General features: G+C 44.9%; 1 protein-coding gene across 2 annotated transcripts; it reads right to left on the bottom strand.

Annotated features, from left to right (window-relative positions):
- Positions 1–14,870: 14,870 nt before the first annotated feature.
- LOC123122241 (dehydration-responsive element-binding protein 1B) lies at positions 14,871–17,897 on the bottom strand. 2 transcript variants are annotated; one of them, XM_044542393.1, is made up of 5 exons: positions 16,560–17,897; positions 16,140–16,257; positions 15,786–16,034; positions 15,581–15,664; positions 14,871–15,484 (listed from the first exon to the last, which is right to left on the bottom strand). In XM_044542393.1, the coding sequence occupies exon 1, from the start codon at positions 17,783–17,785 to the stop codon at positions 17,141–17,143; it is 645 nt and encodes a 214-aa protein (XP_044398328.1). In that variant the 5' UTR covers positions 17,786–17,897; the 3' UTR covers positions 14,871–15,484; positions 15,581–15,664; positions 15,786–16,034; positions 16,140–16,257; positions 16,560–17,140. The 2 variants fall into 2 exon arrangements, with proteins under 2 accessions (XP_044398328.1, XP_044398326.1); XM_044542391.1 differs by having other exon boundaries at positions 16,560–17,115.
- Between the last annotated feature and the right edge of the window lie 1,047 nt (positions 17,898–18,944).

Here is an 18,944-nt window from a genome sequence, read left to right on the forward strand (position 1 = left end):
ATTTTAAAACACAGGCATTTTTTTTAATTTTCAAACAATTTTTGAAAGATGATCTTTAAAAATAAAATAAACTAAACTTGAAAAAAGAAACAGAAATCAAACAAAAGAAAAGAAAGAAGAAAAAGAAACAGCAAAGCGGAAAAAAGAAAAATGGAAAACTAGAAACGAAAAAAATTCAAAGAAGAAGCAGAAAACCCGATAAATAGAAATAAAAACCGGTTCATGGAACCATCCAGAAGGTTCCTAGTACTGGCTGGCTAGCTTTGGTATAATGGGCTGGCCCATAGCTAGCACTGCGGGGTTTCGCGTGTGCGTTGTGTCAACAATTCAACGCAACGAGCGGCGAATAGGGTTTTCCCTGCGTAATATGTGTCGTGGATGGACTGGCCGGAAATATCTAAGGTGACCTCCATGCGAAAAACAAAACTAATGTGACACTTCTCGCATATCTAAGGACAATTCAGGGCGACGTCTGCTTTTATGTCCACAAGGAAAATTTCCTCTACGCAGCCGCCTTGGCTAAAAAAAAGGACCAGTGTTCCTCTCCCTCCCGCCAGAACTGTCGTCGGTCCGTCTTGTCTCCGGTGGCCATAGGGGCTTGGTGGCGCGATGGATCCCGGCCCTTGCGAGCGGGAGGACTTCTTTTTTATACGTTTCTTCGAGTTTTGTTAGGGTTTGCGTCATGCTCATAAAGACGAGACGGCGGTGGCTGTCCGAAGGTGGAATAAGGTTCTCCCTACCTAACCCCTTGTCGACCAACTTAAGAAATTTAGACATAGGAGAGTAGTTAATAGGACTGCCAAAGTTTTCATTTCTTTGATCGAAATAGCCTCTTTAAAGGTTGCACTACTGAAATATATATGATGGACTGTCTTTCTAACAAAATATCTATACAACATGTTTAAAGAAATAAATCTTATGTTTTTTAAATGCTTTAAATGTGTAAATGTGGTTATACGTGGGCGGCACACGTTTGGGCTATGGGTGTATCTTGACCTCATATGGAAAAGAATTAGTAATTAAATTAAAAGTCAAAAGTTCAGAAAATATTTTTGAAATAAACTGACCTTCCATTGTACTTGTGAAAAATACACAAAAAGAAAACATCCACTAGACTTATTTTTAACAAAAAAATCGGCCAAAATAGGGTGATAGTGATCTATAAGTGCAAAAGAATGTCAAGTCTATTAAAAAAACTTCTGAACTATTTTACTTTTTTTTGCAAAAAATTTCCCATATATGATGTAGATACAATTAAGAACCAAGGGGTATTTCCCATTATACGCGCTGCTATATCTAGACACATAATTGCATGCGGACGCATCTAAAAAAAATAAAAATCCATGTGGACTATTCAACGGATAAAATTATATTTTGAAGAAATGTGTATCCTTTTCGTTTCTAGAAACAATGATGGAACAAAAATATCTAACCAGTTGGCGGCTCGCATCACATCTTGGCATCGTGCCCTGTTGGCCATAGGATTTACGACGGAGCCCAGAGCGCGACGCACAGTACCAGCACCACCACGCGCATGAATCACAGACTCACGCACACAGTCAGCTACCCCCACTGAGTGAGTGAAGCGAAGCGACAGCTCGTGCAGCGACAGTGACGATTTGGACGTGAAGCCGTGAAAGGATCTGATCCGATAGCCCTAACCGGCTGACTAGGAGCGGGTTCCCTGCCACATCTTCCGGGTTAATTAGCGTACGTGCTTGGACCACGAGCGAGCTAGTGGAGTGGGGTGGAGGCAGCCCCGTTGTAGTCACTGCGCGTGAACGAATAGCGCCTATTTTTGGATCCATTTCGCGAGCAGTACGCGTCAGCTGGCCGGTCGTTCTCCGTTTCCCTTTCTGCCTGATGAAAACCAACTTCTCTTCTTCCTCCCATGTATGTTCTGTTTGGCATAAAATTTGATGTGCCTGCGTTCGAGTCTTCTACGGTTTTATTTCTGTAGCCACGACCAGCTTAATCTTGCTTTTTTGTTTCTGCAAAGGAGTATATAACCCCCGTCCAGCTTAATCTTGTGGTGGCCGTACTTGCGAATACGATGGAACAGGAGGTGCCTACATAAAAAACTAGGGTTTCTCTGCCTCCCGCCGGCACCGGCGTCGGTCCGCCCCGTCTACTGTGGCCTTAGGGCCATGGAGATGGAGTGGATCCCGGCCCTTGCCAGTGGGAGGGCTCCGTTTTTAGATCTTTTTTCGAGATTTGTTAGGGTTTGTGTCCCACTCAGAAGGCGAGATGGCGGCGACTCCCTGAAGATGGAATAAAGGTCTCCCCGCCTAGTCCCCGTTCCGGTGATGCGTCTAGCATCGTCGATGGGCGTGTGGAGGTGTGTCTCCGGTGGATCTGTCTCTGGTCGATTTGCTCGGATCTGTTCGTCGTTCGTCTTTGTTTGTGTGTCTTCAGGTTGGATCCTTCTTATCTACACTCTTCATCGACGACGGTTGCTGTTCTGGTGCGTTGGTTCTATGGGGCCTTAGCACGACGACTTCTCGACTGTCTACTACAATAAAGTTTGCCCGGCTCCGGTGAGGGAGGGGCGATGGCAGCGGCGCGCCTTCGGCTCGCTTCAGTGCTTGTAGTCGTCGCTAGGTGGTCTACGGATCTGGATGTAATTTTTATTATTTTTAGTGTTCGTTGTACTATCATGATTGAAAATGAATAGATCGAAAGTTAAAAAGAAAAATACGATGGAACAGCAGGTGTCGACGGAAGCTGTGGCTGTGCACGAATGGTATCGAGTCGACACGTCGAGGCTCTTACGTGTGGACGCGTGTTAAGCAAAGGCAGACGCGCGCGGGAGTGTGGCTCGGCCCATGGAGGCCCGAAATTAAGGGCATATCATCGTATCTTTTCCCGCGTTTCTTCTTGTTCTTTGGCAAGAGACAGGAGAAAGCGCCGCTGATGGTGTATGAAGCGAAGGGTGAAGGTTAACAGTTGTCCACTTGCATGTGGAGTAAACTTATATCTAGGAAATTTTCCTCTCCCCCGGCATCGGCCCGGACCGTCCGAACCTATTTTGAATCCAACACGGTTCCCTATCGGTCTGCGGACCGGCCAGGACATCTTTTTCCATGCAACCTAAGGCAAATCCGGGGGACTTTGCGCGCGTCCGAACAGTTGCCACACACCCGACGACACCTCGGGCCCACCCTAAACCATGTCGCGGGGCCATGCCCTCCCCTGCGTGAAGCGATTGTCATGCATTCATGCCACTCCAAAGCGCCAGCGCCTCAATCATGCTGGCTAGAGCGGATTGTTGAGGAACGTAGTAATTTCAAAAAAATTCTACACACACGCAAGATCATGTTGATGCATAACAACGAGAGGGGAGAGTGTTGCCCACGTACCCTCGTAGACCGAAAGCAGAAGCGTTAGCACAACGCGGTTGATGTAGTCGTACGTCTTCACGATCCGACCGATCAAGTACCGAACGCACGACACCTCCGAGTTCAGCACACGTTCAGCTCGATGGCGTCCCTCGAACTCCGATCCAGCCGAGCTTTGAGGGAGAGTTCCGTCAGCACGACGGCGTGGTGACGATGATGATGTTCTACCGATGCAGGGCTTCGCCTAAGCACCGCTACGATATTATCGAGGTGGATTATGGTGGAGGGGGCACCGCACACGGCTACGAGATCAAGAGATCAATTGTTGTGTCTATGGGGTGCCCCCCTCCTCCGTATATAAAGGGGGGAGGAGGAGAGGGCCGGCCAAGGGGGTGGCGCGCCCTAGGAGGGGGAAACCTACTCCAAGTAGGTTTGCCCCTCCCTTTCCTAGTCCAAGAAGGAGGGGGAAGGAAGGAGTGTGAGAGGGGAAAGGCAAGGGGGCGCCCCCCCTTCCTTGTCCTATTCGGACTCAAGGGGAGGGGCGCGCCTCTTGCCCTGATCGGCCCCTCTCTCTCTCCACTAGGGCCCAACAAGGCCCATTAGTTCCCGGGGGGGTTCCGGTAACCCCCGGTACTCCGATAAACGTCTCCGGTCAATAACCAATAGCAGAACCTGGATGCTCATATTGGCTCCCACATATTCTACGAAGATCTTTATCGGTCAAACCGCATAACAACATACGTTGTTCCCTTTGTCATCGGTATGTTACTTGCCCGAGATTCGATCGTCGGTATCTCAATACCTAGTTCAATCTCGTTACTGACAAGTCTCTTTACTCGTTCCATAATACATCATCCCGCAACTAACTCATTAGTTGCAATGCTTGCAAGGCTTATAGTGATGTGCATTACCGAGTGGGCCCAGAGATACCTCTCCGACAATCGGAGTGACAAATCCTAATCTCGAAATACGCCAACCCAACAAGTACCTTTGGAGACACCTGTAGAGCACCTTTATAATCACCCAGTTACGTTGTGACGTTTGGTAGCACACAAAGTGTTCCTCTGGTAAACGGGAGTTGCATAATCTCATAGTCATAGGAACATGTATAAGTCATGAAGAAAGCAATAGCAACATACTAAATGATCGAGTGCTAAGCTAACGAAATGGGTCAAGTCAATCACATCATTCTCCTAATGATGTGATCCCGTTAATCAAATGACAACTCATGTCTATGGCTAGGAAACATAACCATCTTTGATCAACGAGCTAGTCAAGTAGAGGCATACTAGTGACATTCTGTTTGTCTATGTATTCACACAAGTATTATGTTTCCGGTTAATACAATTCTAGCATGAATAATAAACATTTATCATGATATAAGGAAATAAATAATAACTTTATTATTGCCTCTAGGGCATATTTCCTTCACGGATGCGACCTCCTATTGGCACTGGCATTGAAGCGGTGAGCTAGCTGAGATCGCTATGTTCCGGTGTTTGCGCCTGTTCAATGTCGGAGAGACGTGACTGGACGGGACGGGGAGGATATCTACCGCATTCAAACGGGTTGACCGTCCATCCGTCTGCCGTGACTAAACAGGCACGCCGGACGAGAAACCAACTCTAGCGCCCGCATTGACACACACCACCGCTTGGCCCGACCGGCATGCACTATTTAATGGAGGCCACGCCCGGCACAGACTGCATCACACCACGTCCTGCTTCACACCCTCCTCCATACACCACCTCCACCATGACCACGCTCTAGTGCGTTATGTTGGAGAGCCTTTTGACAGAGCAGAAGCACAAGCTGGCCTCCCTTGCATCCGGCTGTCTGGGTTGCCGTGCGAGGCCGATAGAGCCCGGCCTACCGACCAGCTCTCTGGAGGTCTCCGACAATGACCCGATGATGCAAACGTCCTCCGACAACGAGTCGGTGACCCTACCTGTGTCGTTCCATGTCGGCTTGAGGAGCAGCCGATGTCGGCGTTTCGGCAGTCACATGACGATCAACGGGACAACTTCTCGTTCCCCAGGTAGCACCGGGAGGTGAGCGATGAGGCTGTGGTGTCCATGGCTACAAAGAACCCCAACTTTCTTGCCGAGCAACGGACGGTGTATGAGACCGTGCGTGCTCGTACCGCTTATAACGCGGTCACAGCGCAGTTGGAGGTGGAGATGATGCTGGCGGCGCTAGTGATTGCACATGAGAACGCTGGCATCTCCGCGTCACTACTACAGGAATGCCTACTAGTGGCGTGCACCAAAAACCCAGCAGTGGCAGATGGAGCTCTCATGGCCGCCTGCCACTTACCTCCCGTCATTGGTAACATGGCATTAGTGGCGGGCGTGTGCTCGCCAACTGGTAATAACTCTATAGTGGCAGGCTGACCTAGCCACCCGCCGCTCGAAAAGGTTGTTACAGTGACGGGCATTTTCTTGGCTCCTACGACAACTACATGTTCAGCAGTCTGCAACACTTACAGTTGGCATTTATGAATTGAAATAGATATATGCCAGAGTAGCAGGATCATATTTTACCATCATAATAATCCAAATGCATTGCAATAGATGTATGCATGACAGTACAATTTACATAACAACATCACAACTAAGTACACATGACCTTCTCCGTGAAGCCTCCGTTATGCTGCATGTTACATATATACATATATGGCCACATGATAACAACATCATCATAATGACAATGAAATGGATAAAGATTATCAAACTTTAGTTGTCCACTTGTCCAGGCGGTGTTGCATACTTGGTGCTTGCTTTTTATGAGGACAAAGTTGGAGATGGTCTTGCATACTTCATGGTTGCTTTTCTCTATGAGGACGAAGTTGGAGTAACGAACCTCTTCTTTTTTTACTCTTATATCTCTTATAACAGTTGTTCTCGTAACTGTCCACTTGTTCATTGCATTTCTCCCATGAATCGTAGACTCCTGGGTTCTTCCCATAGTACATCATAAACCACTTCATCTACAAAGATAAATAAACAAGCTAACAACAAGTCAATTTCATAGTTACCAAATTACATATAACAAAGTCATATAGCAATATTCATAGCAACATAGAAATTACGTTCACAAGCATCGATCACATAAAGGCAATGCACAAGTAGTTCACAAGCAAAATTTCAGCTCCGTCATGAGCTCTTCTTACCTCCAAACATCTCTGTGATCTTGGCTAGGGCGGCCGCCGTAGCTTTTGGCGATTGCTCTAGTGCCCTCAACAGATGTTGCAGCGCTCTCGATGTATGCTCAAGCGCTCTCGGTGGTTGCTCGAGTGCTCTCGGCATAGACCAGCACGATCTCCGTGTACTCAGTCACCCTCATGATGAAGTATACGGATGTAGGAGTCCTAACGAGGCGTCTCGGCTTCTCCATCTAAATCGCATTGAAAAACTTGACATGTAGATAAAACACATTTTTCATGAAAGCAGCTTTATGAGCATAAAAAATCAACATCCTGCCACAATAGAGTTTATGTACCATAGAACAAGATAAAACTATCTACGACAAGATTTAATATATTTCCTTCGGGTGGACACTTCTCACTCTTAAGTGGTTGTACATATGCTGGTATTGCTACACTGCATCTTACAGCAAACTTTTTGTAATACAAACTAAAATTGTATTTATCAGACCAAATGCATGGTCATATTTGTGTATCCTTACTAGAAGAAAATGTTGCATATAGATGAGTACAGTAACTAAGAACAACTACATTGTACAATAGTATAGAGAGAGATATCATTACTTGGGCGGACGGAGACGACAGGGAGGGCGAGGACGATGGCCGCGGCGGGACGACGAGGGCAACGGGGAGGCCGAGGACGTTGGAGACGGCGGACGGCGAGGGCGACGTTGATGGCGGGGACACCCGCACCTTCACTTTGTGAGTCTCATCTCCGTCGGACATGGACGCGGCCGCCCGACATGGGCACGGAAGGGAACAACAAGGACTTGGCGGACATGCGACACCGCAGATTTATACTAGGTTTAGGTCTAGCAAGTTTTGTTTGATGAAATTTGTCAAAAATATAATGAACGTGCTCCGATTTAGATGGAAATCATCTGGTTTGCATGTAATACGTTCGGTTTATTTAAACCCGGTTTGATATGTATGCATGTATGTTTCGATGGCCGACTTTCGTATCACTGTCCACAGATATGTTTGTGTCCACGGATCAGCGATGAGATGCCCTCACTCTAGCACTTCCGTTGAACGTTTGACATGTAGGGTGGCGTTCATCGCTCTTAACTTCCCACCACCCACTAATATTTCAAACGAGAAAGCTAATTTCCTGCCGGTCGGTCGTTTGCTTCAGATCCGAACGACCTGATGGCCCTTCGATCCCCACGTAGGACGCGTGCAGCCGCTCGATATTTTCTTTGACTATCACGCACGTGAAAAAGAAAGATCCCCCGCGCGCGACCGGAACACCTGCCGCCGCCCCTTCGGCGAGTGCCGCCGCCGGCTGCCACCTCCCTTCGACCCGGACAGCCCCCAATCGAGCCCCTCAATCTTTCCCCTCTTCCCCGGGCTCGATTTCATCTCCATTCACGCGAGATTCTGCTCCATCCGCGCTATGGCCGAGCTCGGCCAGCTCCGGCTGTGAGAGGAAGAGAAACGGGAGAGGGAGAAGTCCAGGTGCCCACCACCGCCAGCTGCATCGACCTCGGGTTGGATCCGCCGCACATCATCGCCGCAGGTGCCTTGACCTCGGGCTGCATCCGCCGCCCATCATCATCGCCGGTGCCTGCCCGAGCGGCAGAGGGAGCCGCCGTGCTGCTGCTAGCCTCGCGCGTCGGAGGGAGCGGCTGCAGCAGCGGCAGTTTTGGCCTCTGAAGAAATTGCAGCAGCGCGCGTTCGAGGGAGTGACCGCACTTTTGTCCTCTGAATAAATTGCAGATTTGGCCTCTGAAGCAACTGCACTTTGCTTCCAATTAGAATACCAATTGAGCAGCGGCAGTAACAGCTAGAACATGCGTACAAATGCATCGTTTCAATCCAGAAAATTCTGTTTTTTAGCATTCTTTTTTCCTGAAGAAAGTGTATGAGGCCAAGGTCTACTATCAGTTTTCAGAAAATTCAGACTCTCATTGTTTCATTCTCTCTCTGTGAACTGCAGCTTGGGTAAATTAGGAGCCAAATTTAGTTTCAACAGATAAATCGGAGGGACAGTAGATGCAGGTTGTGTCAAGTAGATGTCCTATTATATTTACGAAAATGCTAAAATCCGAACCCCGATAACTTCTACATAAATAGCATGATAATTTAGGCACCACATAACTGATAACTTGCATACAAACACCGAGAGGTAATTTTAACCCGGGGAATAAGTTGTTGAAAAACACCCCTGGTAACTTATTTGTAAATCGCATGGTAATATACACATCGGAGACCTCATAGGTACAAACACCATGATAACTTTGACACGTGAATTTTTTTTGTTAAAAACATACGACCTATAACTTTCCGTGTAAATAACACGATAATATAGGCTCCTGGACATGATAACTTAGGTTCAAACACCACAATAACTTTGTCACGTGAAAAAAGTTGTTGAAAACATAGTACCGATAACTTCTTTGTAAATAGCATGATAATTTAGGCACCACAAAGCTTATAACTTGCATATAAACACCGAGGGGGTAATTTTAACCCGAGGAATAAGTTGTTGAAAAACACCCATGGTAACTTATTTGTAAATCGCATGGTAATATATACATCGCAGACCTGATAACTTAGGTACAAACACCACGATAACTTTGACACATGAAAAAAATTGTTGAAAAAATACTCTCTTGGTAAATAACATGGTAATATATACTCCGGACTTGATAACTTGGGTACAAACACCACGATAATTTTGACCCGTGAAAAAAAGTTGTTGAAAACATACTCTAATAATATTTGTGTAAATAACATGGTAATATAGGCCCCGGACCTGATATAGGTACAAACACCACGATAACTTTGACCGGGGGAAAAAGATGTTAAAAATATACCACCGATAACTTTTTGTGTAATAAGCATGATAATATAGGCTCCCGGTCCTGATAAGTTAGGTACAAACACCATGATAACTTTGATCCGTGGAAAAAAGTTGTTGAAAACATAGCACTAATATCTTCTCGTGTAAATAACATGATAGTATACACTCTCGGACCTGATAACTTAGGTACAAACACCAGATAACTTTGACCCCTGTAAAAAGGTTGTTTGGAAACATACTCCGGTAACATCAGGATAAATAACATGGTAATATAGGCTTCCGGACCTGATAATTTTGGTACAAACACCTCTATAACTTTGACCCGTGAACAAAAATTGTTGAAAACAAAGTTCGGTAGGATCTGTGTAAATAACATGGTAATATATGCATAGCAGAGCTGATAACTTATTTAGTCGAGGCATGATAACTTTTGACCCACAAAAAAAGTATTCGGAGAATGCCAACATGGTATCTAGTTTCAAAGATCTCGCCGCGGCGGATTTTGTTTGTTTGTGAAAACAGATTTTGGATCGAACAGGTGGTCTGAGCTACAAAACATTTTGAAATTTCAAAATAAAAACAATCTATGATGAATTAGATTTTCCGCATTTTTAGTTCATTTGCACGTGGGGAGAAAGATGGAAGAAGTATGTAAACATTGTGGTAACTTATGTACCATATACGTGATAGCTTGCATACCTAGGCGTGGTAACATTTTACCCAGAAAAAAATGTTGTCGAAACATATCAACATGGGATCTACTTTTGAAGGTCTCGTCATGCCGAAATTTTTATGTCAAAACCATTTTTCGATCGGACCGACAGTTTAAGCTACAAAACATTTTGAAATTTCAAAATATGAGAGAATCTAAAGTGATGTCATCAATTTCATCTTACATACATGCATGTAATTAGGCAATATATTAAGAGTCATGACATATGCATGTGAAGAAAAACGGCTGCATGCACTCACGACTCGCATGCATGCACGCACTAGTTAGGTCGTTCTGATTTGTTGTTTAAAATTCGAACGATTGCGCGTTAGTACAGTCCTATTTCAAATATGGTCAGTAGGAACTGCTTGACAATGCTTAATGAACAACATAAGACTCATATAATCTCTATTGCGTCAGCCATAGATGGTGGCTCTTTTTTTTCTTGTAAGTCCTGAAACTTTGTAAGAAATTAAGGCTATATGCATCAATTGATGTAGAGGACAGCGCTCAACCTCCTTTTCAAGAAACAAAGAAACAACCGATATACGATTAGTATTGGTTTGTCGTGGAAGACTGATGTGAATGATATATGGTACTAGTATATGGGTGATATACCAATTGGCACTCAGTACGAGTAACTACCCGAAACTGCAATGTCGACTGATACAAACGATGTTTAGAACCGTGAAGTAGCATAATATGGTTTTTATTTTTTTTTCACACTTCATATTATCACACATTCTGGATTATATCAGCAAGCACGACAGTTTCAATGTGTGATCAATGTTGGATGGTTAGAAGGACAGTGGTATCTCCAACCCAACAGGATTCAAGTACTGGTGCTCGCATTTTTCTGGATTGATTTTAGGATTTTCGGCGATGTGTGTTCAGTGAGAGGACACGTTTTCATAGACTACGAGATGCCTACGGTGAATCCGTAAATCTGAAGATGATATATCGGCTCAATCTCTCGAAGGTGCTCATAGGCAGTGGCAAATCTTGGATGAAAATGAAGGGCAGGCTCAACTCCTCGGTACAAGGGTTGGAACGGGTAAACAACACGCTAGACACAGACAATGGGCTGAGATGGACTAGGAATTAGTAGTAAATTTTCGTTTTTCAATTTCAGAGGGCAGGCTTGAGCCTGTTAAAGCATGCCCAGTAGAATCGCCACTGCTCATAGGGATAGGGTGTGCTTGTTTGTGTTTATAGGCATGAGTGTATGTGCATACATATGAGCGATTGCGTCTGTACAATGCTAAAAAAAGTATCTACAACTCGTGGAACTTCAAGGAATTGGAGGCATGTTTGACTTAAATGACGTCTAGTGTAACCACAAAGTTTTTTGTTACCACATAGGTTGTTTATTCTAGCAATAGATTTGTCTTCTTATGATTTATTTTCAAAGTATATTATAGAAGAAAATTCATCTGTTCCAACCTCTCAAAAGTCATTATATTTTCCTATCATAATCATATATCCTTCCAATCGTGTATTACCTTTGTTCCAAATTAGTTGTTTCAAATATGTCTAGATACAGATGTATTTAGAGCTAGATACATCAATATCTAGATAAAGCTTAACATGTAATTCGGCACTGGGGGACTAGTATTTAATATCATAGTAATTTTTCTATTATGCAAGGGATATATGCAATGATTGCATCCACCGTCTATCGTTGTTTTGAAATTCATGTCATGCCTCTTTTTGGCACTTTTCTGTATTATATAATGCTTCGTTGCTGTTTTTATTTTAAAGTCTAATGTATTGTTTCATTGTGTACCAGAAAATACACCCAAAAACAAGTGCACACTTGTTTGTAGGTACACGGAGGTATATTACGATACAATTTGAAATGAGAAAAAAGGTCCGATGAAACGAAGTTTAACACTATGAAACAACATAAAATTATCACAAACTGAAAAATTATCTGGATTAGGTTCCAACTCTCTAACTACATGAGCTAATGGCAGTTTATATATAGTTGTCACACGCTTACCCCTGATCTTAAGATATTTCTGGTCATCCCACCTGAACGAATAGTATCTGCATGCTCTTGGAATCCTCTTACAAGCAGTCCAAGTCCATCTTTGTCAAGCTGTGACAATTTTTCAATGTGTCTTTTTCTTCTTTCTTTTCTCATAATGCAATTGTTATTAATTTTGGAAGTGCCTTTTCTTGTTTCTATTGACATAAAATATAATATCTTATGCCCATAATAATTGCGGAGGTACACGTTCTTTATTCACTAGAACACTCAAGTGATCGCTACTATACGGTTATACCCCTGACTTTGTGATATTTCTGGTAACCTCATCTGAACGAATAGTACCTGCTCTTGGAAGTCTCTTACAAGCAGTCCATGTCCATCGTTGTCAAGCTGTGACGCCGTAAGTTCCTTAATGTGTAAGTATTTTCCTGTTTTTGAAGTATCTTTTCTGGTTTCTATTGACAGAAATTATAATATCTTATGTCGATCATGGAGTGCTTGAGGTCCATAATAATTGAGCAGTACTCATTCTGTATTCACTAGAACACTCAAGTGATTCAACAAAACAACAAAAAAACACTCAAAGTGATTGTCCGAAAAAATAACTCAAGTACAAATGCGCCCTCCCCAAAAATAGACAGGGGAGGCTTTCACAATGAACGAGCACATATGGACATATGGGGACTAGTCAAAGGCACGTGCTTTGCATGTGTGCGTTCTTAATTAAAAACATCATACATGAAGAAAATTTTAAATATAGACGATGCACTCTGAAAAACCTCTTGCCAACTTACAATGTTCGTGAACAAATTTGATTTTCTTATATTTTCAAAACATGTATAGAGTAATTTTTTGTTAACACTTACTCCATCTGTAAATTAATATAAAAGCGTTTAGATCACTAAAGTAGTGATCTAAACGCTCTTAAATTAGTTTACGGAGGGAGTACTTGACAAACTTACAATTTCCCGCAAAAAAAAGAGAGAGAGAGAGACAAACTTGAAGTAAATATTCTCAAAACGGTAAGTTACATCATGGGATTAAAGTTTGTTCAAGAAATAATCATCTCCGTGCATTCTACATCACTTGGATGTACATGGAATGTAATGCATTCTACCTTGCATAATATTTATTGTCAACAAAAAAATGGATATGTGTCGGTCCGTATATACTTTTTTTAGTAGTCTATATCAGTCCATATACAGTCCTAAAATTAATGGAAAAAACGTGAGAATAGCCTGTTCCACTTGACCTTCTGTTTTTCCCAATTTTTTTTATTTTTTCATAATTTTTTTATTTTTTAACAAAATTGTTTTTTATTTGAGGGGAGATCGTTGGACCTTCTGCAGGCTAAAATATGGATTTGGGCTGATATTCGGTCAGACGGGCCTTGAAGCTTGCCACTGGGCTAGCTGTATAGAGCCCCACTCAAAAACGCGAACCAGGTCCTCCTGCCTCTGGCTGTCGAGCGGAGTTCTATAAAAAGAAAGACTGTCGAGCGGAGCGCCGCCGCGCCGCCGCACCTTCTCCCGTCCCCGCCGACCCGCCGAACGCCCACCCTAGGACTCTCACGCCGCTGGCGCAGCGCACGACCCAGCCATTCGGATATTGTGCTGGCCTCGCCCAGTCGTCATCAGCAGGCACAGTGGCTCCTGAATCCAGCAGCCACAGCCGCACACAACACACGCCGGTAGGCGGCACACTTCACGCCTCCGAGCGATGGCGCAGGTGAGTAGCACCGACCGTAGCATCACTACATCAACATTCGGTACTTAGCAGGCATCAGCACGGTTTGTACTCCAATTTCGGATTTTATCGGATGTCCCCGAGGGGATTCAATTTCGGATTTTCTTTTCCAATTAAATAACGAAGAATAAGATTGATGGGTGTGATCCTTTTTTTGATAGGGCAGTGTGAAAATTGTTGATTTGTAGGTTCCAAAAATAAAGAATAAGCGTGGTGATTGAAACATTTGTGCCCCCATTTCTTGCTTACAAAAAAAGATCATATAGTTAAATTGTAATTGTTTCTATGTCCTTTCAATGTAACTAAATATATTGGATGTTGCCAATATTAAGAACAATTTGTAGGTTCGTTGTCATTATTGTGAATTTTCATATCTTGTATTTGTAGCTTCTGCAGGTGTAATTTCAAGGTATCACCATGGCGAGATCCTCTTTGCTGATAACCAGGAACGTGAGAATTGTTTCGATGCTGAAAACTCTGAAGTGAGCACTGTGAAGTATGATATGCAATTGACGTTGGATCATTGCACTACCCCATTGAGTTCGAATATGATTCTGCTAACTCTGATGTAGCGCCAGCATGTAGAAGCTACAACATCTACGCCGGTGTTCGTAACCTTCGTTCCTGGTTTATCACCTGTGTAAGTTCCTGAAAATTGGTAGGCAACGCGCTGGTTCTGTTCATGTTCTTGCTACCCAGGCACATCAGATTAGAATTAGTAATCTATCTATGGATGGGGCATGTCCCTCCATTGTTGAGTTGGTTTGTAATGACTCTGTAATTGATTTCGTATGAGTAAAGCAAAATGGTCTGTGCTCCCTTCTGTTGACCGAATGATTCTGTTGTATGTTAAAACTGAAAAATGTCTGTATATTGCATATACATGTGAAGCCCAATGGCTCGGTATAATAAAGAATGATATTTGCACACTTATGTTGCTGGATTTCTGCTATATGCAATAACTGAAAAAGGAATGGTACATCTATAAGACTTAAGTATTGTATATGCTAGAATAATACCACTGCAAATATATCTTTTGGTACATAATAACTCTCACAGGGACAAGCTAATGACTGAAACCCTATATGACATTATATTTCCTGGGTAGTACTATTTACAGGAATACAACCATATTAGAAACATCACACGGCAATACACAGCATGTACATGAATTATACCAAAACATCCCTGTAGACAATATTTTTTGTGCTTTTCCCTGATGGGTCAATATCCTTATTTGGCTTTGCAAGTACTCTAGTTGTTTGTCTTGATATCCCTCTAGATAGAGCGACATAGAGTTGGCCATGAGAGAACACCGGCTCAGGAAGATAGATGCCAACATTTGGGATGGTTTGACCGTGGGCTTTGTTGATTGTCATGGCAAAACTAAGCCGAATTGGAAATTGCTTTCTTTTGAACTTGAAGGGGAGAATATCATCCTCTGAAGGATAGAGAGGAATTCGTGGAAGGAACTGGACCTGTAACTGCAAAACTGGAGGTGACATCTCACTTAGATTGAAAGAATAAATCCTCCATATAGCCTCTGGAGGTGATATAAACCTTGCATCCCTATAAATCCTCCATATAGCCGAGGATATTGATGATAAATATATGCCAGATGGACTGATGGTGAATCGAGTTCCAGCTTTTGGACGACTTGTGCCAGAACCACCAACATCCGCCACTGTTTTAAGGAAAAAGGGTCAACAACAGTGTGATGAAATATACAAAAAAATAAATTTTGATATTTGATATTTGTTAATTCATTACGTATGACAACCTTGTTTTCCTTTTGATGAAGGCCCCAGTTGAGTAAATACTGAATCATGCTTCTCATAGTTTGAACTGGCCACGACTTCCTTTCCTGTAATGTAGGTTCAACCTTATCCCATCAAAAATTATACATCATATATTAAAGAGGTAAATGAACATTCAACGGTCATTGATAATATTAGAAATGAATATTTTGTCGATTAGAACAGTACCTGTCATGCATATGTTCTTATTAGCTCTTGTAGTTTTCTGCTGGGGTGTTGGTTGTGTATTGCTACAACTTGCGCTGCACTCACGCCTCATTCTTTTGTACTCACGATTCCTTTGCAAATAGGCTTCCCTCTGATATGGAGTCATTTGCAGATATCTGTCCCGGTCACGGTAACGCTTGCGCTGGGAAGAATTCATTTATGTAGCATTTTTGGTTTCAACTAAAGGATCATTCTGCTCTCCAACGATAGCTAATATTTTCCCACAAAACAAAACAAGCAAAAAACAAATAGTATGTCAAGGCAAAGGATCGATAAGGATAATAATTAGATATCAAGATAATAATAAAAACTTACAATAGTTCCCTTTTGGTGAAGTTGTCGGGTGAACATTTGTAATATCTCTGAAGGGAACCCGGCCTTCCATCTTGTCGATTTTACTTGATTTTGTAAGCCAAGTGTTTTCAACCACAACCTACAGTATAAGCATTTGACCATTTTTTAGGTTGCCAAACCCAAGAAAAATAATTAAAGCATATACAAATTTACAAATAGCCATGAGACATGAACAGAATGAACATATGTTGCATTGCCTTTCATAGTGTACTGTTTGGACAAAAACACAAACACCTTGCGTGCAAGAAAAGTAGAAAAATCAGCAAGCTACAATCGGACCAGTGGATTTGTATTCCATATCATTGTAAGCAAGAAGAATCACTTGCAGAATATTCTCACGCAGCAAAATTCCCAAAGGAGCAGAAGAATCAGCAACCTCACCTGTGGTCACCTGGCCGTAGATGGATGTCCAACTCCTCTGAGCCTGGAATCACCAGGCGCAAACAAATTTCGAAGCAAGCCAGAGACTGCAAGGAGACGGGGCTGGAAATGCACTCTGGACGTGGAGGTGATTCGGAGGTGCTGCCGTGCTGGGTGTGTGGACGGGGGGTGGACCAATGGAGCTGGAGGTGTGTGACCCGCGGGCTAGAGAAATTGAAATACTGGATACGGAGCATCCAGATTACAGGGGAAAGATCAGCATGAGGAGGTTGGCGGGGAATCGATTTGCCAGAGCCTGGAGGCTACCGTGGGTTGTGGAATTCTCTAGAAGGGCGGCTCGTTTTCAGGTTTGGCGGGATTACGTGGGTGACGAATCCGGATGATACAGGCCGTTCGATTTAATAAGTTGACGGCCACAGATGATTCCATCCTAGATGTGGCCGGTAAAACATGAGAGAAGATGGCAGATTCAAATATTCAAAAAATCGTGTACTACAGTAGTAGAGAAAAATATCCCCATCTGTTTCCTCCCGTATTTGGTGGAACAGAAGAGAGAAACCATCTACAAACTTTTAACTACTTTAGTCGAACAAGTAGCTCCATGGCGGTGTCTCGACGCCACCGAGCTCGAGGTCTTCCCGCCACGGTCTGGTGTCCGGCGACTCCATGAACAGGCCCTCCGAGTAGCACGATCCGGCATCGATGCCGACAAACCAGTGCTCATTCAACAGCTCGCTGGACATGAACAGGGCGCTCGGCGCCGGCGAGCCATCGATTTCCTTCTCGTCATCGGTTGTCCGCGCAGGGGACAATGGTGCCATGGACGCGACCGGGTGCTGCCTTTGGAACGCCAGGACGGCGACGGCGACGGCGTCCTTGATCTCCTTGGCGGTGCTGAACGGGCCGGCGAGGACGGGGAGCATCCGCCAGGCGGAGTCGGCGAAGTTGAGACAAGCGGCGCGGCCGGAGAGCGCGAGAACGGCGGCGTCGTGCGCGCGCGCTGCCATCTCGGCGGTGGTGAAGGTGCCGAGCCAGAGCCTGGAGCCCCTCATCCCGAGCACGCGCACCTCGCACACCCACCGGCCGGCGGGGCCCCGTCGCCGCACGCCGCGGTACAGCGGGTGGCGCGTCTCCTTGAACTTGGTCCGGCCGGCCGGCCGCTTCGGCGGCTCCGACCACACCGTCCTGTGCCCATCACACGGGGAGGCGGCGTCGACGGCGTCCATCGATCGATCGCAGTGTCGCCGGGAGCCTGTCGACTGTGGAGTAATTAAGCAGCGAGTTTAGCTGCTGCGTTGAGAGATTTGAGAGAGATGGATGCTGGAGAGAGGGGCGGTGAGGCTTGGTTGGATGAGGAAACGGCGGAGTATATATAGCTGAGTGGTGGTTGCTCGCCGTAGCGCGGAAGGGGATTAGCGCGGGGAGTGGTGGGGTCACGCGCTGAGTGACATTAGCTTGAACGCCTACGTGGAGCAACATCTGGCCACATAATCTGCGCCACATGCAAGGACAAGCATACTAGTAGCACTAGATCTTTTTCTTTTCTTCCGTCGAACAAGTATCTTAGTTGAGTCGACACTTCACATCCAAGCATCTTTTGTGGCGAAAATTAATGAATAAAATAAGCATCTTGGCATAACTTTCGGAGCCCTGTTGGAGGCCCAGAGCGCGACGTAACTGTGCCACGAGGCGCGTTGAGAGCGCAGCGCCTGCTTCCTCACACTCACACTCACACTCACCCACTGTCGACTGAGTGACCAAATGAAAAGGACAGCACGCTTATAGCGGCAAGGATTTTTGTGACATGAAATCGGGAAAAGATCCAGGGCTACGATAGTTCAAAGCTTCTGGATTAGCGTACTTGACCACCGCCTTTTAGACCAAGCAACGGAAGGTATACCCGTTATAGTCTCACCACATGTGAACGACTACGCCTGTTTTTGGAAACATTTTTGCGAGTCATCAACAACCCCTTTTTTTTAGCCGACTGTGATGTTTGTTGGGATGTATTTTTCAAGTCAATAAACTTCACCACGGGGCACCGGCCGAAGCTTCGGCCGGTCGCGTCCACGCGCGAACGTACCGAGCGACTCACCTAGCGACACGTAGGATGGGGGGCCCGCCCACGTACGTCTTCTCCCTCCTGTTTCTCTTCTTCCCGTCGCTCGTCTCTCTCTCTCCCCGCTGCCATGGTCAACCTTCGCCGGCCGGAGGCCTCCCAGGGCGCCGCCGCCATGGGAATCAGCCGATCCGGCGGCCCTCGGCCAGATCTGCTCGGATCCGCGCCACCGGAGCTCTGCCTGCCCTCGTCGGACCCGACCACGTCTGAGCTGCAACCCACCACACGCGGAGCCGCAACCGTTGAACGTTTTTCTCCCGGAACGG

This window comes from Triticum aestivum, chromosome 5D (genome assembly GCF_018294505.1).
Source record: "Triticum aestivum cultivar Chinese Spring chromosome 5D, IWGSC CS RefSeq v2.1, whole genome shotgun sequence".
Classification (NCBI taxonomy): Eukaryota; Viridiplantae; Streptophyta; class Magnoliopsida; order Poales; family Poaceae; genus Triticum; species Triticum aestivum.

Bases quoted from the DNA above. Each gene is read 5' to 3' on its own strand.
- LOC123122241 (XM_044542391.1), bottom strand. From the start codon at position 15,981: ATGAATTCTTCCCAGCGCAAGCGTTACCGTGACCGGGACAGATATCTG. The intron at 15,665-15,785 runs GTACTGTTCTAA...CCTACATTACAG, and splicing joins TAAGAACATATGCATGACAG to GAAAGGAAGTCGTGGCCAGT. The intron at 15,485-15,580 runs GTTGTCATACGT...TCCTTAAAACAG, and splicing joins TTCATCAAAAGGAAAACAAG to TGGCGGATGTTGGTGGTTCT.